Raw genomic sequence first — 24,661 nt, 5'->3', positions numbered from 1 at the left:
TTCATACGCAGGCACTCATAATTGGACACGTGGAATATTGTAACAAAAAAAACGATTAAATTGTTAAAAACACTTCTGATGAGTCATACCTCAACATCAGATTGATTTTTAATAATCAAAACATCTGATTATTGACACATGTTTGTTGAAACAGGACCATTGGATTTTTCATTCTAAACTGTCCATTAAATTCCACCAATCCGGTATCCAGACAATAAATTAATCTTATTTTTTAGGTTCATAAAACATCTAAGCTGTACAAAATAAACTGGAATGTTTGAATTTTCTTAATTAAATTGAAAATTTGCAATTTCTACGCGACCGTGCATCATCCACCACGCTGCCAGAGTATGAGAAAATAGTGAGAGGCATATGATCGATCCGTTCGCCACGTAAGGCACGTGTCATCTCCAGCGAGGCAGATGTTCTTTGGCATATTCCTCATCCTTTTGAGAAAATCAGACGAGCGGAACGGAACGGGACGGGAGGTTCACGCAACGAAAAAAAAAAAGCAGAGAGAGACATCCGTTCCGTCTCGCCAGACAGGATCACTCCGTTTTCCGTCCACCACCAACGGAAATGGAATATTCCATCTCAAATCTCTCCTTCAAGGAGAAAAACAAAGAAGCTCCCGTTTCATTCCGTCTCCCTCCATAAAAACCCCTCCCGCCATCCCTCCTCCAAAAAGCATCCCACATTCTCGATCAAATCCTCACCGTCGTTTTCCAAACCAATGGCTCTCAAATCCGTACACGTGTCCGACGTTCCGAACTTCGACCACATGCCGGAGAACGCCGTTCGCGCTCTTTCCTCCCCTCGCTTCCCAAGAGGTAAAACGGAAAAGAAAAAAGAAAGCAGCAAAAAGCAGTAGTAGATCTTCGAATATTTCCGTTTGATTTTCCTCTTTCCGTTTTGTTTTTGACATTTCAGGACCTGACGGTGTTAAAGCGTCGTTTAAACCGCCGAAGTTTGTCGTGATCGGCCACCGTGGCAACGGCATGAACATGCTTTACTCGGCGGACCGAAGAATGAAGGCAATCAAGGAGAATTCGATCCTCTCCTTCGACGCGGCGGGCAAATTCGCCGTTGATTTCGTCGAGTTCGACGTTCAGGTGATTAACGGCTTTCCGTCTTCTCTTTCTTTTTTGCTTTTCTTGCTTTTCTTTTTCGTTTTTTTTTTTTTCCTTGAATTCGGTTTTCGTTGCCCGAGTTTTCTTTTACTTTTGAGCGTTTCCCCTTTTATTCGTAGCTTGTGAGAAACCTTCATAGGGCCCACCGTGATGTTGAGATCCCATCCAACCCGTTCATAAGGTGATAACTAGATGAAAGGGAAATACAAATACAACCCAAATATCCAAAATTTCTCCGACCCCAGTCAGATTTCAACGGTGGGCGTTCAATCCTCCCTCATGTGGTCGACTTGAGTTTTGAATCTCCTTCGTGTCTGGGCTCATGTCCAAAAATAGCTGAAGAAAAGATGGATGAAGCGGATATAACACCAGCATTGTGGTGGGTCCCACAGAGGTTTGTGCCTGTAAACTGGCAAGTCGCGTCCCTCATGGAAGTTACAAGATGAAGACACATTTACGGTCCTAACATCATCTGGCTGTCTTGAGTGCCACGTGGCAATTTCTTTCTTGTCGCAGGAAAGGGGTGCTGGTTGCTGAGTCCGTGTCCGATGGAATCATTTGTAAACCTAAGCCTGTGGGCCCCACCGTAATGTCCGTGTCATATCCATTCCGTCCATCTGCTTCAACACCTCATTTCAAGAAAATATCGCACGCATGAAGAGGCAGATGAAAAGAGCTCAAGTGGGACAACACAAGAAACCGTGGGGATTGAGCGACCATCATGGAAGGAAGCAGATTGCGTATTGAGTAAACTATGTGGGGCCCACCTTGATGTATGTGTTATTATCCACTCCGTCCATCCGTTTTATCAGATCATTTTATGCCATGAGCCGAAAATTGAAGCATATCCAAAACTCAAGTGGACCACACAACAGGAAACAGGCGGGGATAATGACGCCCACCGTTGAAACCTTCTACGGCCCACGGTGTTGTTTCATTGCCATCAAACCTGTTCATAAGGTCACACAGACATGGATGAAGGGAAAACACAAATATCAAATTGATCCAAAACTTCTGTGGTCCCTATGAAGTTTTCAGCTTTAGACGTTCAATTCAAACTGTTTCCTGTGGTGTGGTCCACTTGAAATTTGGATATGATTCGATTTTGGTTTTATGCCCTAAAATGACTAGTAAAATAGATGGGCGGCGTGGATAGGACACATACATGATACATCACAGGGGGACCCACAGAGTTTACTCAGTACGCAATCGGCTTCACCATGGAAACCTTCTTGGGCCCACAAAAGTCTTGGATGAGGCTGATATACGTGCTTTCTTTCGTCCCAGTGGGATCACCTTATGAACGGATTGGATGGGATATAAAGGTCACAAGTGGGCCAGTAAGGTTTCAACGGTGCGAGCTGGCTAAAGCCTAAACGTATGGAGGGGACATGAGACGGACATGAGGATGGTCCCACGAGCTTGAGAAGTGACGTCACCAAGTTCTGTGGGCCTCACCACGATTTTTGTGTTATATCCACACCATACACCCATTTGGATAGATCATTTTTAGGGCATGAACCAAAGAATGAGGCAGATTCAAAGCTCAACCCCACCACAGAAAACAGTGGGGCAGTGACGCCCACCGTTGAAAGCTTCCTGGGCCATCATGATGTTTATTTGTCATCCAAACCTTTATCATAAATTAACAAAGACATGGACGAAGGGAAAACATATCGGATTGATCGAAAACTTCTATGGCCCAAGAAAATTTTAATGGTAGGCATTCAATCCTGCTGTTTTTTGGTGGGGTCCATTTGAACTTTGGATTTGCCTCCTTCTTTGGCTCATGCCCTAAAATAATCTCTCCAAATAAATGGACGGTGTGGATAAAACAGATACATCATATTTGGGCCCACAGAAATTGGTGACGTTACTTCCATAGTGAAATCGCTACTTACCAGTTCCACGAGCTTAACTCAGTACCCGTACTGAGTAAACTCTGTGGGGTCCACCGTTATTTATGTATTCTATCTCAAAAATGAATTGAAATTCTACCTCACCTGGATATGCTTCCATTTTGAGTACAACCACTCAAATTATATGAAAAAACAGATGGACGGTGTGGATAAACAACATACATTAACAGTGGTCACAACTGAGTTTACTCGGTAGATAAAAGCGTACTGAGTAACTCAACACGCAACCCGATTTCCACCCGAGTTTCCTTTAACCTGCTAATCGCGTCAATGTCCTACTGGCCAGGATCCTGGGCCACGAGCATGGTGTGGCGCCACGTGTGCCACGTCATCACATGTGTCCCCCGCTCGATTAGGTCCAGCGAGTAGAGCGGGCTGGTTCGCTCATCAGTTGTGCCAAGCTGAAAAATGGACGGTTGATAAAGCAGGGTCCCAAAATCGGATCCGTCTGCTAATTTGGCGGGCCATACGTAAGGTGGGCTGTGGGCCATTCGTACTTTATTATTATTTTGTTTTTAATTTCCCCATCCATTTCCATCGCACACATGTGGCCCACCTGAACTACGGATTTGTCTGATTCTTGTGCCACGGCATCCACACACTTCCTATGTTGGCACGCGTAAGCCGTGAGAGACATGTAGAAGGTTGGGCTGAAAGTCGGGCGGGTTGGGTTGGGTTGGGTTGGGTCAACCCTAACCCAACCCAAGGTTCCTATACCTCAACCCTAACTCAACCCAACCCAATCTCGGGTTGGGAATTCTCAACCCAAGCCCAACCCAAGCGGGCCTGGTTGGGTTGATCGGGTTGGTCGGGTATATACGTGCTAATATTTTCTTTATTACATTAGTTTATTATATTTCAATATAGGACTTATTTTTTGTATTTATAATTTTATTAATTATATATGTGATTATTCATTATAAAGAACTTCATTTTTTCTTTTAAAAAACAAGCTAAAATACATGACAACTACTCCTTTAAAAGTCATGTACCATAGCACGAAGTCTATTTGGGAGAGAGAAATATGGCATATCTTGTTAGCTCGAGTCCTTGGAAATGACGTGGACAAATGAGACTCGACATCACTAGTGTGCCTTTGACACAAACGATCCACACTTAATTATAATTTATAAGTAACTTATTTATTGATTGGGTTTGGGTTGGGTTGGGTTGGGTTGGGCAACCCGAGCCCAACCCAAGTTTTATCGGGTTGGTGTTTGTATAGCCCAAGATTAAGAACGGATTCGAAATATCCTGCCCGAGCCCAACCCAATGTCAGGTCAGTTAGGTTGAACCCGCCCAACTTTCAGCCCTAGTAGAAGGAAGGATTCGTGTGCACCCGTGTGCCCAGAAGTCTGTTCATTGTCATACGTGTAATAAAGAGTGATGATCCAATAGTCATTCTTCCTAACTTATTGTGATCCTAATTTGTGGGGCCCAAGTGGGCCACCTATGATGAATGTGGACCATTTGATACAAGGATAGTAACATGGATTGTACATGGCCCAGATATCGACCTGTTGGATGATCATGGACAGTAAAATAAGGACCTGCAATATGGACTGTAATACTCTCTTATCTTCCATTTTGCATGGGATTATCCATTTTTTAAAAATTTATTTATTGATCATATGCATAGCTGGGCCCAATTCGTCTCCTCTTCACATCCATAGTAGGCCCATCAGATCAGCGGTTTTGATCAGTGAACCCTGGTCCCATATGTACAGAATCCGATGTGTTAGGAAACTGTACATGATTATACCCGGGTAATGTACAATGGGGGTCATTTTTCGGTGATTCAAACCATCTGATGGATCCAACTGTAGATTGGGTATCCCATGGACATATTTCAGATTGGGAGGTTGAGATCTTCGATATAGTGGCCTGCCAAAAAAAAGTGAAAAAAAGCAGACAAATATTGAAAGTTCAGGATCCTCTTGATGCAGTATAATTAACCATTTGCTCTAAAAACTCGATTGATAGAGCATGGCGAATTAATTCCTACTGCTCCGATACTAATTTAATGCAGGATAATTAATTACTTGCATGAATTAATCCCTTTGTCTCATAGTCCATGCCCCAAATCCAGGGTTAGGTCCTGGGCCGAACCCTTCCCGTGGGCCCTAAATCCACCGGGTTCTGCCCCCTTGTGGGCCCCAAATCAGTGGGTTCCGCAAGCCGCCCACCCCGAGTGTGCCCTTTCATCCCACAGGGGACCCCACTCGAGCCTATGTGAAAATGCCCCCGCATTACCGTTGGCATGGGACATTTCTAGGGCATCCTCCATCTGATTTGGAGAGTAAAAAATGTGGAAATGGAAACCCCTGGAAATTCATAGGAGATAAGAAACTAGGAAATTCGAGGGTAAGTCCACTTCTTGGTTTAGAATGTAATTTTCTATGGAAATGTTCAAATGTCAAAAGTCACCTGACGAGTCATTTGATATCCTCAGTGAAATCTGCATTTAACAAGTCTTTTGAAAGAAATTGATACAAACATTTCTTTTTCTAAGAAACTGATATAACAATTTTTTTAAAATAAAACCTTGAAAATGGAATTGATTTCCATGGATATCATCATACTTCCCACTTCGAAATTTCGAAATATTGAAAACGCCTTATTTCTTTCCCGCCACAACAAATTCATGGTACTGATCTTTTATCTGTCTCTTTCTTTTGTAATTTTGTGCATGTGAAGACACTTAGATCAGATTGAAAAACTAATCTCTATGTAGGTGACTAAAGATGACTGCCCGGTCATTTTCCACGACAATTTCATCCTCACCGAAGAAGAAGGCGTAAGTTTCTCCCATCTTTTATTGATTATTTTTATTAAGGAATGGATTGGGTATAAGCTCTATATGAAAATTCGGTGTATAGAACCATATCTGCCATCCAAATGCTGCATCAGTTGGTGGATCCATACAGTCCTGTTAATACATAACCTCTCAGAGCTTGTTTGGTTGCCCCTAAAAAGATGGCCTTTTTTTTTTCCTTTTTCAATCGAGTTCATCTCATTCTAGTGAATTGTAATTGTATATTAGAGATCATAGATACCCCGACCTGAAGCAATGTGCACTCGATATTGAGCCAGAACCTATGGCTAACTTGAAACCCGCAAATCCTCAGGAAACCTGAGAAACCCGATTAGGAACCCATTCACTGCAAACCCATCAAACCACCCCACAACCTAATCCAAAATAACACAGGGACCTTACAGACCCATAGAAACTCAACAGAAAAGGCCAAAGTGCAAAATTTCATACTGGCCAATTGGATTGCCACGGGCACCATCTGGCCACACTGGGCTCACTAAAGGGCACCAAGGCTTACTCGAAAGCAGCTTATATGGAGAAAGTGCGAGTCTATGCCGCCTATGGATAAAAGTCAACGGAAATCTCCTAGAGGCTACATGCAGATCTCCAAAATCTCTAGGGCGATTATACTAGGATTCAGCCACCCAATGGCAAATCTGACTATCACCAAAGAGGAAAACAGTCATTTACTCATGGAATGTCGTAAAATTACAAGTTTTACCACTTATCGAGCCAACCTAGAAATATTAGGTGTCCTTCAGTCAATCAAACCTCTTCATATGGCACTTCCACCCTTAAAATTCCCAATATTTGCAAATGTGACATCACCCCCTCTCATTTCAACACACTTGGTTCTCTCTAATCTCTGGTCCTTGAGAGAAAAAGACAGAAGCCTTGTCCATCCACCCCATCCATTTCATCTCAACCATCTAGCCTATGCCCCTACACATATCCAAGTTATCTCAATAGTTCAAGTTGATTGGAGTAGGGTCAAGATTTGAGATCCGCGATCAACTTCACCAAGGAGGAGTGTCGTAACTCTCATTTCTCCTCTCAGATTTCCACGAGTGGGTGGTGATCTGAACATTCATTTATTTTGTTTTTCTTTATATTGTGCATCTTGTTTCTCATACACCTCTTGCTCTACCTTCAAGTGACACCTGGGTGTATGTTCTCGCCTTGCCGAGCCCTTGGATCCTAGTGTATCAGAAACCAAGTGTCATTTAATCCTTTTTATTTACCAGTTCACTACATTACTTGTTTCCTTTCTCTTTTGCAATTACCATCTCCTCAAGTCGAGGTTGAGACATCGCAATCTCCCGAGTAATGGTTCTCTAATCGATTCCAGATTTTGTCCATAACCAATGAGCTGGAACCCTGAAAATCCTCAAAAATTAATTAAAATCTCATAAAGCAAAGACTTGCACACAAGTGTGGGTGGAGAAAGGTGCCTAATCCCTTCCATCTCCATCATCGAGGTCCTTAGAATTCCTGGCCACAAACCATTCAAGGAGTCATTCTCATTGGGGAGTCTTCGATTCTCCAACCGAAAACGATTCACGGAGTATAGCTGACTATAGATTCTGAGTTTTTTCGGCTAGTGGTGACTCAAGTCAATCAATACCATCATCTTAGTCAACATAAAACCCTTTGACTGCCACACCCTCACAGATCCATGTGGGGCAATCCTACCCAATGGAGAGTGTCCACAAAGATTATGATTGTTGGCTATCAAGATTGTCTTTTATCCATACCAAAACGACATATGCCCTCTAATACATAATTATGATCAAGTAAAATGAGATGAACTCATTTTTATTTTAAGTGGCACCCAAACAGGCCCTTAGATTGTCCACAGCGGAACAGCACAAAAATTACACTGATCATACCAATAAAATCTTCGGAACTGTTACAAATGGAAGGCCCCATAACTTCCAAGAAGAGCATCCATTGGGGAAACATGGATGGCGAAAGGATCATCTGACTGGTACTAGATTGGTCTACGATCTATGATGGTTCATTCAGGAAGTGGCCCATTGATTTGACGATCCAATTCCTGAATGTTGTAAATGTGAACAAACAATGTCAGTGAAGATGTTCCTCGGCAACTATCAACTGCAAAGCCAACTGATTAAAGAAGGCATTTGATTGCATTTTCCCATTTGGGCAGGCCCCCATCAATCGACTATGGTTTATATGCTGAATTCAGAAAAAACCTGAAGGATGATATGCAGTCCCATCTAAACCATACATGTGTTTGGTCAGAGAATTCTTGTCATTTGCATGCTGCTGACAGGGCAGTTAGTTCTGATCAGTGCAGCTTTGAGCTATAGCCCATGTGATGGTGTGGAGCAGGTGGAGCTTAGATGGGCCGGGCATCATCAATGTGTCTGCAAATCAGATAGTAATTTTTATGCTTCTGCGTTCGTAAACATCAGATTCTATTTGTTTTCAGAGTTCTATATCCGAGAAGAGAGTTACAGAGCTTACCTTGCCTGAATTTCTCTGCTATGGACCCCAAAGAGAGTCTGGAAATGTAAGTATTCTGCCATATAATCTTGACGCGTTTTCTTTGAAGTGATCAGAGAATTCAAAGTTAATCTTCTTTTGTCATGTGCTTCTTAGGTGGGAAAATCATTGCTTAGAAAAGTTAAAGATGGGAGAATTTTCAGCTGGAACGTTGAGGATGATGACCCTCTTTGTACATTACAAGAGGCCTTTCAGAAAGTCAATCCGTCTATTGGTTTCAACATCGAACTGAAATTCGACGACTACATTGTTTATGAAGACGAGACGCTTGTACATGTTCTTCAAGTAATCCTACAGGTATGTGGTATATGTTGACTCTCTCTCTCTCTCTCTCTCTCTCTCTCTCTCTTTCTCTCTCTCTCGGCATAAAAACATTGAATTTCTTGTAGGGGAACTGACAGTGTTGAATTTATGAAAGAGAAGATTCAATGCAACTAGTTGCATTGTAGGCTGTGATGCTAGTTTCATTTGGATGCTTGGACTGTTCGTTGAGTCCAGATCACTGATCGGATGATCCTCACCATTAGATAAATAGCTTACAAAATGGAATGGTGAAGATTATCATTATAAAAATTGGTCCAATCATCAACTTAAACAACCTATTCAGTTGGCTCCTCCTAGGATTGCTTATGGTTGTTAAGATCTTTGCGATCGGAAGATGCCAACTGTCTATCATGGCCTGGGGAATGGGTGGTGATAAAGATCTGGCTACTGTTTTGATGGTTAGGATACCGTGCGTTTGATTTTAATGGTGAATCCATATAGATGATTGGACACATGGCCAGATGCAACTAGCTGCATCATATCATAGAATGCAATCAATTGCATTGAATGAATCCAAATATATGATTGGACACGTGGCCAAATGCAACTAGTTGCATCATATCATAGAATGCAATCAATTGCATTGATCTTTTCTATTTATGAAATGGGTCAGTTATATCAACATTCTTTTCTTGACAGGTGGTGTTCAAATATGCCAAAGAGCGGCCCATCATCTTCTCGAGCTTCCAACCTGATGCGGTCCAGATACTCAGGAAATTACAGAGTGTTTACCCTGTAAGAGTTTTCAACAATGGTTTTTCTATATAGTTATGATTACCACAGAGTCCTAAAATTTGTTGAATTGACTAGAAACTCTGCTGATTCAACTCAACTCGGTGAGATTTCAAGCTGAGCCTCTGAGAAATTGGGTCATAATATTAACTTAGCCCCTACTCAACAAGAATTGTCAAGTCATACCACTGACTCAGTCAATTCGATCCGACTCTTGCTGACTCAACTGAGTCACTTGCAGGTCCAAGTTGGGTATGTATATATATATATATATATATATATATATATGGGCAGAGGATTTCCAATGGAGGAAGTCCTTAAACAGCACAATCACAACAACAGAACTTTAAATTTGCTGGTTTAATTTTTATTAGTAGGTAGATATTTTGAGTTTATAGTAACTATATAGATATTTTTACTTCATTTAATATCAAGTCGAGTGACTCGAGTCAAGTGCAACCTGATTGAGTATTCGAGTTGATCCGACCCGGCTGTAACTCGAGTCAAGTTTTTAAGTTTTGGAACTATGTATTCACCTATATAGTAGAGTTGAAATTTTGCAATCTAACAGAAAGGAGGTGTTTCCAGAATAACTGGGATTCATAGGTTGAAAGCTCAAATGCTAAGGTCAAGACATTTTAGAATGAAATGATATAAAAAGGGTGGCAATTTTGCTAATGGCTGTGGAAATTTGAAATATGAAATGTTATTTGAAGGAGGTGGTTGCTATAGAACTTTATCCTCAATGTCATTTTGGGAATAGATGGTATAGTTAGGACTTCAAGGTTTGACAACTGAGGCACTTTGGGAGGAAATGTTATAAACAAGGTTACAATCTAATCCTTTGATCGTCTTTGAGGTAAGTTGGAGAAATAGGTTTAGTGGAAAGTCTTTTGTTTGGATCCCCACCTTTCCATGTGAACTGATCCAGCTAGGAGCACTATAAATTATACTTCTCTTTAGATCCAATGATTGGATTAGTTGTAGGAGTTAGCATAGTTTGCACTTTTGATCAATTCTGCATCGAGTTGGCAAATTCAAGGAGATTACATGGGCTGAATTTTTGTTGTGAATCAGTTCCCCACTGAATTAAGTGACTTACTTGAATTGGTCAATTCACATGTTGAATCGGTGATTTGCTACTGATTCAATGGAGTCACTCAATTTATCCACTTTTAAGAAGGCAAGAAATAGATAGCCTTGTAACCGATTCTTAGTTAGAGCTGATCTTTTGATAGGCCATGCATTTGGGATCCCCATTGTGAGGTGGGACATCTCCCAAAATCTCATCCGTTAGATGATCCTAGCCATTTAATTAGCGGTTTGCAAATGGATGGTTAAGAAACCATTGATGAACGCGGCCATCTGTTGGTAGAAATTTGAACCATGGACCATCTGAGATGGGGACCCTAGATGGATGGTTGGATTACCAGAAAATGAGCTTCCATTTGTGGATTGTTGGATCAAGCATTATATTATTCCTCCTCCTCCTCATCATCTTCATTGCCTTGTTCCAACTATTTGGGATTGGGTTTATGACCTTTTTTTTTTGCCATTCAATCCTATCCAAGGTCCTATCTTCGGTATACCTTCCCACCACTTCAATCTGAGTCCTTAGGTCTTCTGCTTATCCTCTTTTAAAAGCTATGAAAAGAACGACAATCTTTTGAAATCTTCTACTAGTTTGTTTGGGAATGGAATATTAGAAGCCTTCAGGCTTCAATCCAAACTGTCAGGGTTTGGTTAGATGCACAAATGAGATTAATAGTACGGTTTAGGCTTTTAGGATAAATGCTTGTTTGGCTTTTGATATGGATGGTTTATTATGTAGTTAATGAAAGCCTATTTTGGTTTCTACTTCAAAGGTGGAGAAACCCCTCATTTGCTGCTTGGTTCCCTCTTCTTTCACCCAATTTCTTCGGTATATTGGTGTTTGTTTATCTTCTTTCCAATAGAGAATGACAGACTGAGATTTCTGCTTAAAAGTTTCTGTAATCAACCCATACTTGCAAATAAGGTTTAAAAACAATACCATCTAGGTCCAGGCATTGTAAACTAAATGTTTTGTCTACTTCTGAGTTCAATTTCTTAATGTAACAATGGTTTATGGGGCTATCTTGACAATTCTAGTGTCTCAGACATCAAGCTCAATTGGGTGCCTGGTTGAATTGAATTGCAAAAATTCAGTTCAAAAGAGTAAACAGCCGAAGTGGGAGTAGCCTGGCTACATTCACAAGGAGAGACATGCCAGTAAATTCCTATCATTTCAAGTCCAGCTTGAAATTCACAGGATGGCAATTAGGCGAGAAGTTACCCTTACAAGCTAAGTGGTGCAGGTCCTGTTTGTGTTATTTCCTCTATGACAAATTGAGTAAATTTCACTTCAGTTTAATAAGCATCCAAACACACCCTAAATAGGTTCAAAATACAATAGAATGAAAAAAAAAAAAAACTAACATTGTTGATATATAGTTGTATATATTAATTGGAAGTAGTTCGGAATCTGAAATTTTTTTCTTCTTCTTTACATAGGTTTTCTTCCTCACAAATGGTGGCTCCGAAGTTTATAATGATGTGAGAAGAAACTCCATAGATGAAGCCATCAAATTGTGTTTGGCAGGCGGTTTGCAAGGGATAGTATCGGAAGTCAGAGCAATTTTCAGAAATCCAGGAGCAATACCAAGGATCAAAGAAGCCAATCTTTCCCTCCTAAGCTATGGCCAATTGAAGTAAGTTTTTTACTGTTTTCATCACCATTTTTCAAGTCGAGCATGATTTGACTCAGTCAAGTTGACAGGACAAATCTAGTTGAGTCAAAGTCAAAGTTTCACCTTTTCTTTTTGTCCTGTATATTGGCTGACCCAAGATCGCCCAGGCGACTCACTAAGTCAATTGAGTCAGACGTATACCAGGCATCTAGAAAGTTGGTTTTCAAACCACGTCTATGATTCTAATGATCTGATCTGATTTTTACAATGCTAATTATCTTCTCGTGCGTTTCAGCAATGTCTCAGAGGCAGTTTACATGCAACATCTAATGGGCGTCGATGGTGTGATCGTTGACCTGGTTAAAGAGATCACAGAATCCGTTTCTGATTTCATCAGACCAGCTGAGGAGGCAGAAGAGAGCAGGCATGTTTTAGAAGGAGAGGGGAAGCTAACGAGAATCACAAGGCCGAAGTTTTCTCAACACGAACTCTCATTCCTACTAAAGCTCATACCTGAATTGATACAGTTTTGAACCTACACGCTCAACAAGGAAAAAATCATCATCACTGTCAAAAAGAAGAAGTAGAGGATAGCTTTATCCCATGGGCATTGTGGTGTAGTAATTGATCTGTTAAATACTATTGAACTCATACATCACCATGGATAGGGCTTCCTTTTGTACCACAAAAAATCTATATGATCTTGGGCCGTGTTATTCATTCAGTTGCATACTAGTCTTCCTTCTTAATTGGCGTGTTTTGTCATTTTTTGGCGTTTTTCTTTTCTGGTGCATTTGGTGTTTTGCTCTACATAGCCGTGTGACTTTTCTGGAACTCGCCCACCAGTGGTTAAATTGCTTGGAGAATATGAAGTGGGAGAAATCAGCTGCAAATCAAACACGAGGAGGTGAACAAATCAGTTTCTGTCAATCACATGGTACGGGGGGTGTTGAAGTGATAAAGTCCCTTGATATACATTGATACACCACACTCTGACAGCTTGAGCTTTTGGAGTGAATGGTTGTTTTACATGGTATCAGAGCGGAAGGTTCTATGTTCGAATCTTGAGAGCAGCAAATATGCCTCGCTAATATATTATTCTCCCACGAGGCGTCAGGAATATCAGGTCCGGCCCAGGGACCAGGAAATTAAGTCCGGCCTATTTATGGTGTGAGTGTCCCTCCACCTATGGTGTGAGTGTCCCTCCACCCTCGTCAGTATGTTCCCGTGCGGAATTCCCACCCTGCACGTGCGGGGGGGTGTTGAAGTGATAAAGTCCCTTGATATACATTGATACACCTCACTCTGACAGCTTAAGCTTTTGGAGTGAATGGTTGTTTGACACTAACAGGTTTGGAGACATGTGATGAAGACCCATCTTTTCTTGAAAGAGGAATTATATATGATATGCCATCCATATCTTTGTCGTGTGGGGTCCCTGGACCTATAGTCTGTTTCGTCTGTCCATGGATGGATGCTAACACAAAAATCTCCCTGATGGTAAGAGATCCCAATGGCCAATCTTGGGACTATTTCCAGTTGAATATGGATTGCTGTTATATTTCTCCTCTTAATTGTTATATGTAGACCACAAAATGAAAGGTTAAGATTTTCCTATTGAAGGATTTTTGGGGTACAGTCCATCTATCATGGTACACAACAGACAGAACGGACAGATGGTTTACCAAACCATGGGCCCACTTGCCAACTCTTCTTGAAATGGCTCAGATTTATTGAGGTGGAACATCTAAATAGAATACAAAAGCATTGATTGTGGGTGTTATGGATTCGATACCCACCATTCATATTCCTAATTCTTGTACAATAAGTGATAGGAGCCGTAACACATTGGCATTGCCTAGTGGCCAATTAACTGACCGTTATTAGTTTGGGATGGTTGGTTGGTGTCCGTTATCTATCAATTGACAGTGAAATGAATAAAGTGGAGATTAGATGTATTAACATCAACAACACAGAAGCTATTTCCATCTGTAAAATCAGACCGTTGCAGATCGGTATTGATTCCTTGGATGTGGATAGGCTGAAAGCTCAAAGTATGTTAAGAGATTCTTAGATGTAATTGGTTCTGTTTGTCGGTATTTTTCCAAAGTAGACCTGTTTCCAAAACATTTGTTTGTCCTGTTTAAACAAAGACAATCCAAAACATGGACATAAAAAACCCTGATGGAATCCTTGGCGAATGGAGAGCTAAATAATTCCATTGTTTGGTTCGGAGCATGGTTTTCCATGATCGAAAGGAGAGAGTTGTCTATTACAACTTACTACATTTAGCATTTCTTTCTGAGACGTCGGCGTCCACCTCTGTTCAGTAAAGGGAAATGATACAATAAGTCTGGATAGACCATAGTAGGGTTCTTGACCAATCATAGGGTTGGTCCAAAAAAATATAAAGGGCATATCAAATCCTTACTGATGAAAAAAGAAAAGAAAACAAAAAAATCTGAGTATGAAAAAGTTTCCCTGGTTGTGGAAGAATGAGCTTAATGTCCAAAGAATTCAAACTACTACAACTGAGGCATATCAGGAAAAGCTCTTTAACCCAAATATAGAGATGCAAGGGCATCAATTAGCTAGTCCAACTATATGAGGCCCATCACACTACTGATTAAAAGAAAACGTAATAAGTTAAGAAAAGAAAATTGCATGTTTAAATTAGAAATGTTGCAGATCAAATGGTTTGACTATGATAGTGCCATGGTTAGAAATGTTGTAAATCAAATGGTTTGACTATGTTTTGTTTAGAACATCTCAAACATTCACCTACACCTCACTTGTATCTAAAAACCTTCTAACACTGCTTGATCTACTATAAATGTTATTATAGTTGGCCACTCTCTTATATTTGTTACTTTTTATGTTCAGTTTATTTCTTAAAGAATCAGATTCCTAAAATGTGTGAGTCCAGCATACAAATTATAGTCTCATTTGAAAACCAATGTCATTGAAAAAGAGGTGGAAAAAAAAAAACTTCAGTTCAAAGAAATAGATTGCAATGCAAGGTTCCAAACTAGAGTTTATTTTCACTCCAATGCAAACTTGCTAAAATAAACAGTGTAAAATATTTTAGAAGCACTCTCCTTCAAGGCATTAAAACAGATTCAGCTGTAAAGGCATTCAGCAACCAAACCATAGAATCCAATTACAAAAAGAGGGAGAAAGAAGAGGGGGAAAAAAGGAAAGGAAAAGAGAAGAAAAGAAAAGAAAGAAAACTAGATAACAAGAAAGGAAGAGCAACCATAACTCAATTGACTATATGGTTTTTTCAAGTCTCAGGAGATGTCAATCCCATTGCAGATAATCTCATGAAAGGCGCAGGTCTTGTTCTGAGTTACCAATATCCATTGTCTAGACAGATTTCTGTATGATCTCTTCTTCTTAATAAAATTATTAGTTGCAAATAGAAAAAGAAAAAAAAAGAAAAGAAAAAACTATGCATCTCCAAAAAAATTCAGTTTATTTTAAGCAAGTGGGTGTAATTTTGGCCTTTCTTCAAGCAAGTATACTACTTGGATGATCGACCATTTTATATCAAGCATTCCTCTTCTTATCAATCATCCACAATATCACTTAAACACATTGGTAGTAGTGGAACATTTAAAGCCTGCAATATCTTGAAAGTCTGTCCACATTTATTCCTTACTCAAAAATGGAATTGTCCTCCACACATGATGATCATTCCTACTGAATTTGCCTTTCTTGCTAACCACTTTCCACCCTCCCCAAAATTAACATTGAAAAATAAAATAATCCAAATAAAAAAAATAGTTTTGCTATATCATTTGTTTAAATTTTATTTTCTTTATTTAAATTTATTTATTTATTTTTTCAACCAATTAGCAAGAAAAGAAGTTGAAATTCATATCTATGCTAGAAAAGAAGTTAACTTTTTTTTTTTTTTTAACACATTGAAATGGATTTCACAGAAAAAATTTCAATTTTGAAGGTGAACAAAAAAGAAATTGGAGAAATCCAAAGTTCTTCCATTTTCACCCTTTAAAATATAACTTGTAGAGAAAATAAATGTTGATGAATGTAGGCTGATCTACAAATTCACCATACTTTGTTATTTTTTGAAAAAGTACATTTTCTGGAAAATAATTGAGATATGCATTGGGTGAACTCTTGCATATTTCTATTAAATAACTGAATATTATTATTTTAATATTACTTCATGAAGAAGATATTTATTAATTAAAAATATTTTAAATTAAAAAAGAAAAATCCTTACTAATCATTATATAATAAATAATAATAATCATAATCATCAAAGCCTTATACCAACTAATTGGGGTTAACTACATAAATCCATTTATGCAATTCCAGTTTATCACATGCAAGGTATTCAATAACGACAATAGTTGATGTAACAGCTGGCTGTTAGATCACTACGATTGCATGCATATAATGGTTGATTTTTTTATTTTTTTATTTTTTTATTTTAATAAAAAAATAAAAATGTGAAAATGTACTTAATTTTTAAAAAAAGAAGATTTCAAATATATATTCTTTTCTATAAATAACCCTAAAGCATAAATGAAACCTTAATTAGCTGAAAATTTTCCAATTTCTCTGCATGAGTAAGGAAATCATCACCCTTGAATTTGACCAACCCCTCGTATCCACTCGCCACCCTTTTAACCCTCAAAACTCCCATGAATCTCCAATTTTTTCCCCTTAATAACAATAGAACTCATATTTAAAACTTCAGGAGATGATAAAATACATGTATTTATATTTGTAGGAATTAAAAAATTACAAAAAAAAAAAAACAAAATTAATAAATTTCCATTGTATGAGGGGTTAAAGTATGTGTTGTCCCATGAAATTAGTACAATAGTAATCAAAATGAGTTCATTCATTCATGCATACATACATACCTTAATAAATCCATCCAAGGGTGTCAACACGCGAGGTTGGCCTGTCAGGCTTCTGGGCTTAGCCCGCCTTGGGCTGGAGTATCAAGCCTGAGGAGTTGGGTTTGGGTTTATAATTCAAGCCTGTTATCGGTTCGTGTCGGACTAGAGGTCCAAAAGCCTGTTTATAAATCAGGTCCAAGTTTAACTAAATGTCCAAAAGCCCATCTCAAATAACTCCCCTTAAATCAATTGCTGAGCGCCTGAGTATCAAGCATCCTACTCTACCTGAGTATCAAATAACTCCCCTTAAATCAATGTCACCTTCTTGTTTCACTTCTATTCCAGACAATGGGGATAGTGGGATTGAATGGGCCACGCACAGTAGTGGCCCACCCAAATGAAGGGTTATAAGGGGCTGGGCTCACTAGCCCCTGACACATTATCCAACGTCCAAAGTCATGTCTAGGTCCAGGCATGTTCTATATAGGTCAATGATAATAAATGACGCAGGGGAGGACGTGAGGCCGAGCACCGTCTTCCTCAAGAGGATAATTATTCCAAATCCACGTAACTTTTCTAGACTCCTCATAGAGACTTCTCGAATCCACTAGGAAAGAAAGCAGGAAATAGAAAGAAATTCTAATAAATTTGAATTTGATTAATAAATCCATAAAAATGAGTTCGCAACCCTTTAAATAGGGGTACCAAGCAATAGGAAAGAAATTAGAATCAAACTACAACTAACACTCCTAGAATTCGCGACTTACTATAAATAGTAAACTTACTATTTATTGACGGTCGTGATGTCTACTAGTGCGCAAGGTTTTCGGCCAAAAATAGTAATTGTCCTATTTGGCTTCACCAAACTATTCTCCTAATTATTCTAAGCTCTTTTCACGTTGGGCGCAACTCCTAAAGCCCAACGGATGAAGAGTTATAATCAAACTAAAACTTACTATTTATAGTAAAAATGAAATTAAAACAGGGAAACGCCCGTCGATTCAGGGGTTTTTCGCAATTTCGGGTTGCGAAACCCAGGATAGCCGGGTTGGTTGGCTAAAGTAACTCGTTCTACCCCAAAAATCATATATTTTACGTCAGGTAACTCATTTCGGATTGCAAGATACGCCCGATCTAAGATCTGACGGCCCAGATCACTTCTGTCGTCGACCGGGCCTTTTCTGATCCATCTTGGCCATGAAACTGTTCGCGACCCGCTCTACATCAATAAATTAATAACATCATATCATTTCACAAATAAAATAATAATATATAATTGATAGATGTAAGTTAGAACTTTCAACACCTACAAGTAGTCATCTAATTAAATACAGATGCTTCCGGTTGGGTATGCGGGATTAAATAGTATGGAATTGCATTAGATGTAATTAGCACCATTATTGCACAATGATTGCATGTATAGAAATACCATGGTATTTCGATAGTCCAATCCCACATTTGGGATCAAATTCTTCCTGTAGGAAAAACATGGTATTAAGTGAAGTATGTGTTTGGCGGACCATGGAATTGCAATCAATGGACTAGATTAATATTTCACAACTAATGCTAGCCACATGTAAGCATATGCAACCCGAATGTCACATGTAAAGGTTGCATATGGATGGATGGTGTGGATAAATGCATGCATCAAGATGGGGCTGAAAAATGTAGTGGATTTCGAAAATCCCTTAGGTCATCTCCAAATGTCGAATGAAATTTGTACGAGACTAAATGCAATTCTATACCACCAATCCTACCCACTGTCCAAGAGTATCCTCCATATTATCAAAATATCCATGATGGCATTTTTATTTCTATCTCGGTGATACCAATAACACTGGTAGCAATATCAATAACACCACTACTATCAGAAAGTATATTGGTGATGTATCGCTAAGTATTGCAAATGTATCGCCATTATTGTCAACTACGTAAATTCTAGGTATCGATCTTATCGCTATTATATCGATATCTCTAATGTATCGCCGATACTTTTGAGTGTGTAAATTCCAGGTGTCATTGGTTTCGCCAGTATATTGACAATATTTTAATAATATTATTAATGTATCAATATTGTTAAAAATCTACTTATTTTAAAAAAATCATTTCAAATTATTTTATGGGTGCATAGTTGTATACAATCATCCAATTGTTGATGATATTATTAGTAACATAACATGGGTGATATCGAGACCACATTCTTTCGTTAATTTCCTTTCCATTTGTTGGTGATTTCTCGACAAAATATCATGTGTTGTCGATATTATGAAGTACTAATGTTTGGATGGAAGGTTAAATGGTTGAAAGGATAAACGGGATTGTTAGAAGGATAGATGAGATGGTTGGACTAATTTCTTGCAACAAGACATGCTTTTAAGCCTCCAATTAAAGTAAAACTTAGTATGTATGCATTCGTTTAAAGTATATATAATTCCTAAATATGCAAATATATGTATTTTATCATTTCCTAAAGTTTCATTGATGATTTTCACTGCTTTTTATTTTCCATATTTTCCAAATGTTTCCTCACATTTTGAGTTGTTGATAACATTGTCGGCGAGATCGATATTGTTTCAATATCCCCGGCCAACAAAACTTATAATGATAGCGATACTTCAAACACCGAATTCCCACCTAATACCATGCACCAAATAGGGCATTTAAGGATTGTAAATGATCTTTGGATTATTTAAAAAAAAAAAGAAAAGAAAGAAGAAGGTAACAATGACTCATTAATATTGTTAATAAATTTAAAGCTGATCATCTTATGATCAATATTATTAAATGAAGCACAACGATCATGCAAACCACAATATGTAACCGATCGATATATCAAGGCATTCCATCTAATATACTTCCCCTAAAAAAAAAAACTGAATACAAGATATTGTATTCTATCTAATATACACATTGCAAGGAAATCACAAATATTTAGTCTAGAACCATGACTCATGTGTTGAATAAGTCTACTATGCTTGCCATATAAATAACATGCAAGACATGTTTTGTAGATAGGTTGTCATGGAATGTCCTTAGCCATTTCAAAAACATTTCAAGATCAAGTTCTCACTCTAAACCAAGGTCAGACCTTCAATCAAATGCCTGCAACTGAAAACAATTGATCGATCCAGTAGTTAAACAAGGACCTTACAATGCATGCACACATCACCACGACACATGTATGTGATATCCTGTCCATTCATCAGGTAGGCCACATCTTGAGTATGCCCTTGCCATAAAGATCAGTCCAGAAGAGCAATTGACATTAAAATGTATGTTTCGCGTGCCAGATGAGCTTTTTTGGTCAAAGACATGCATTTTTCCAATTCAGGTTTAAAACAAGTCTAGACCTGATTAAATCAGGATTTGGGCATACATCCAAACACACCATAAAAATAATAATAATAATAAAATAATAATAAAAAATTGAGGGTTTTAAGTTGAAATTACTAGAAAAATAAAATTAATTTGATTAATGGTAAAGATTCAAGATGACTGACTAGACAATTAACATCACAACTCATCAGTTGAATATATATTAAGGACAGTATACATTGTTTCTAGTAATAGTCTGAGTATATATATGCAGATAGACGTGCCAACGACAATTGAAATCATAACATAAGCTGATCAAAGTATGGGCAGTGTCACATGATGCAAGTCAACCAAAAAAGGTTTCATTTATCTAACAGTGAATCATTAGGTTTTGGTTCATTAGTTAGTTTTTTAATTGTCCATTTGTTGATTATTGATCACACAATAATCATTGTATCTCTATTTATGCCCCTCTACTTTCCCTACCCAAATTTATATTCATTCTACTTCTTCTTTTTACCTATTTTTATTAATTTTAAACAAATCTCAATCTTTTATTTACTTAATTTCCTTACCTATATCTACTTTCCTCACTTGCTTCTACTTTTCTTACCTAATTCTAGTAATTTGAACAATTCGTACCTCTTCATTAGAAACATGTGACATTTCTCCATTTTCAAATTCTATAAATAGGTCAAAGTCCTTGAACTTGTTATTCCATATAAAGACTCCAAACCACCTAAATGTAGATTACTAGTTAATCAATGTTGAAAGAGATACACTGGGTAATTACATTCTTTAAAGTTGTTTTTCTAATTTAGAGTTTTTCATCACATTTTCTTTGTATACAACTAAAATGTATATTTTACCTAAGATTTATATTTATTAATTTAAGATATATATATATATACAACAATTTTATTAATTTAAAATTTTAATATTGCCATCACTTGGATGTTAACTTTTATATATGTTTATACTTGTACACAGGTGAAAAATATTTTAAAGCTGGTTGAGATATAAGAGGAAACTAAAGAAAGGTAAACTCTGATACAAATTCATTATTTTAAAAAATAAAAGTTGGTGTGGTGTCACAAAATTGAAAAGGTAATTGATTTATAATTTTTTAAGCATCTCCAACCTAGTGGGGCTCATTGTGTTTGGAATAAATAAACCTTAAAATGTGTGCACTCATTAATCATGTATTTTTCTTTCTTTTCTAACAATTGCATTCACACACTGACACCATACATGCCCCTGACAGGATCTTCAAGATCACACGAAAGTATTAACAAATCTAACAAGGGTTGTACACACACCATACATGCCCCTAGGCCCTAATAAGATCATCAGGATCACGCGGAATTATTAACAAATCTAATAAGGGCTCATTCTGTCTGGATTCCCTTACAACAACATATCCTCTTTCTCCTACGATCGGACAATTGGGAACATAATTGGGAAATGGATAGGCACTAATTTACATGGCATAAATGAGCCAAACTCAACTGCTACTTATAGACGAAAGATTAGCTGAGATGGACCGCACACAAACTGTCTTGATGAAGAAATGTATAAACCTTAGAAAAGCATTGGCCACATTAGTTCGTCAGAACGGAGAGAAATGGAACACACAGGAAGATTTCATTTCTGAACATCGTACCATCGCGAAGTCGAAGACATGCCATTTCTAGTAAACTTTATGTATCTAAATTTATAGAAGTTTAATAGGGATGGATCCCTAGTGGGGTTGCCATTTTGTTTCGACAAGAAACAAAATATCACAGATTGAAATATTTATATTCAATAATAACAAAAGATAATGGAAGAACAATCATCATCATTCATTTTATTAATTTTAAATTCGTATTACATCTCTCGAATTTTCATTGATTCCAAAACAAAGTACATTTTAATTAATATATTTTAAAAAAAAAACAGTTCGACAGTGATTTCAGCAGCATTTTGACTTGCGAAATATCTGTCGCAATGACAGAGGAGTTGTGTGGGTTCGAAGACTCATTGTTTCACACCAATACACTTAGAATACAAGTGCAAAAGACCAACTTGCGGGAGATTCTGGATCTTGTTGAAAGATATCATTGAAATATTCAAAATCGACACGCAAACATATCTGCTGCACAGTCACGCAACCCATCACTGTTTCACAGTCCCTCAACAGGTTTCTGCCTTGATCCATGCATCTCCCTGTTCTTTCTCATTGTTTTTCCATATTGCGCGGGATACTGAAGAAGCTCTCAAAGAATCCCTGGAATCTCTATGACCTCTCTGGAACTCCTCACTTGTGAATGATCCAAATGAACTCCTCACTTATGAATGATCCAAATGAGAGGAGGAAGGGTGTTTATAAGCTTCCACACACGCGGACCACCAAAACCGCTCAACGAACATAGTTGCGCGCAACACATCATCCCTGTTGTGCGTGCACACAATAAGATACTTATGCATTCCGGCATTTGTTCAGTCATGCAACACATTACATGCTCTGAGATGGGCAATTCCCCAAGCCAATATCCTGGACAACTCCATCATTGTGTGATAGTGCAACTCATCATTGGTCGCGCAACAGAATCCTCTTTGCATGTTTGCATAGAAAAAAAACAAATGGGATGACACTTATGGGTGCACATTGAACCGGTAGAGCCATAGAACTAGACTGGAACTGACCAAATGGTCTGGTTTGGTCCGGTTCTAAAGTGCACCGGTTCTAGTTCCCGTTCCAAAAATCAAAGAACCAATTACATCGGTTCGGTTCTCGGTTTGGGGGTACGTAGAACCGAACCGAACCAAACCGCGAACCGATCCATAAAACCGATCTGTAGAATCGAACCGTGGATCCGAACCGCGGAACCGAACCGTGGAACCGAACTTGAAACCTTTTGATTGTTTCCATATTTGACTCATGATTTATGGTTTACAATGCACCATTTAATTGTTTCTATAAATGTATTTTTGCACACCTTATACAATATCTAAACCATTAATCAAATGGATCATAACAGGAATGGACATGGGCTAGATTATAAAATAAAACATACAATTGGGTTGGATTATAAAAAGCTCAAAACTGCGGAACCGATCCGGAACCAAACCGGTTTTAACGTCCGGTTCGGTTCTAGGGTGCTAACGGTCTGGTTCCGGTTCCGAATATCCAAGAACCTTTAGGAATGGTTCGGTTCCAGTTTCACCCCGGAACCAGACTGAACCGACCTATGTGCACCCCTAATGACACTACCCAACCCTAACTCAGTTCACTAGCAATAAAGCTGGAACATGGCCATTGAGCTGATATGCCTCTACCTAGATTATTAGTAATGAGCTAACATGTAATTGTACTCACATGATTTGTGCAAGATCTTAAGCATAGAAATTCTGCAACCACCATTTGTGCAATATCTAGATTGTACACTAACTGTTCCCCACCATGCATCATATATCATGAAAATGCGTTTGCTCATGTTCTCATATAAAGATAAGCATAGTTCATTTAATAAACAAGCCTAAACTTTGTGCCCCTTCTAGCCCATGAGCATAATATTTTTCAAGGGCTATGGCAAGCCAGCAGATATCCCATTGACAGCCCTAGCGGTCCCATGTGAATGGAATGTTGTCTTAAAATCTGCCGTTGATGTAATATTGTCCTAAAAATCTGGAGGAGAAATTCAAAACATTAAATATGTGTGGTCTACACGCTCGAAATAAGAAATGCAATAGGAAACAGTGAGCCGTTGAAACTTATGGACGGAGTGGATGTCACTGTCCATGCCTTTTTTGCCAGTATTCCATACGTTACTGACAGGTTGAATAGCGAGACTCGACGTCACCAAGTCCATCCACTTGGAGAGATCATTTTAGGGCATGAGCCAAAGAATGATTCAGATCCAAAGCTCGAGTGGATCCATCACAGAAAACAGTGGAGAGAGTGACACCCACCATTAAAAACTTCTAAGGGCCACAAAAGTTTTAGATCAAGCTGATATTTTTGTTTCCCCTTCTTTAATGTCTATGTTAACTTGTGAACAGGTTGGATCTCAAATAAACATCACAGTGGACCTTAGTAAGGTTTCAACGGTGAGCATTACTCTCTCCACTGTTTTCTGTGGTGGGGTCCACTACAACTTTGGATCTGCCTCATTCTTTTGCTCATATCCTAAAATGATCTCTACAAATGGATGGACGGTGTGGATACAACACATACGTCATGGTGGGGCCACAGAACTTGGTGACATCAATTCAGTGGCGACTCCCGCTACTAAACCTGTCAGTTTGTGAGATATCCACGCCGTCCATT

The 24,661-nt window shown here is 38.5% G+C and overlaps 1 protein-coding gene across 2 annotated transcripts; it reads left to right on the top strand.

The window, feature by feature from the left end:
- Window positions 1–601: 601 nt before the first annotated feature.
- Window positions 602–12,887, top strand: LOC131239383 (glycerophosphodiester phosphodiesterase GDPD2-like). Of its 2 annotated transcripts, none has more exons than XM_058237068.1 (8): window positions 602–830; window positions 931–1,112; window positions 5,784–5,846; window positions 8,320–8,400; window positions 8,490–8,690; window positions 9,357–9,452; window positions 11,982–12,178; window positions 12,453–12,887. In XM_058237068.1, the coding sequence occupies exons 1-8, from the start codon at window positions 734–736 to the stop codon at window positions 12,688–12,690; spliced, it is 1,155 nt and encodes a 384-aa protein (XP_058093051.1). In that variant the 5' UTR covers window positions 602–733; the 3' UTR covers window positions 12,691–12,887. The 2 variants fall into 2 exon arrangements, with proteins under 2 accessions (XP_058093051.1, XP_058093052.1); XM_058237069.1 differs by lacking the exon at window positions 12,453–12,887 and adding an exon at window positions 12,247–12,412.
- The last annotated feature ends 11,774 nt before the right edge of the window (window positions 12,888–24,661 follow it).

Source organism: Magnolia sinica, chromosome 3 (genome assembly GCF_029962835.1).
Source record: "Magnolia sinica isolate HGM2019 chromosome 3, MsV1, whole genome shotgun sequence".
In the NCBI taxonomy this organism is placed as follows: domain Eukaryota; kingdom Viridiplantae; phylum Streptophyta; class Magnoliopsida; order Magnoliales; family Magnoliaceae; genus Magnolia; species Magnolia sinica.
This window is presented reverse-complemented; position numbering and strand designations above follow the sequence as displayed.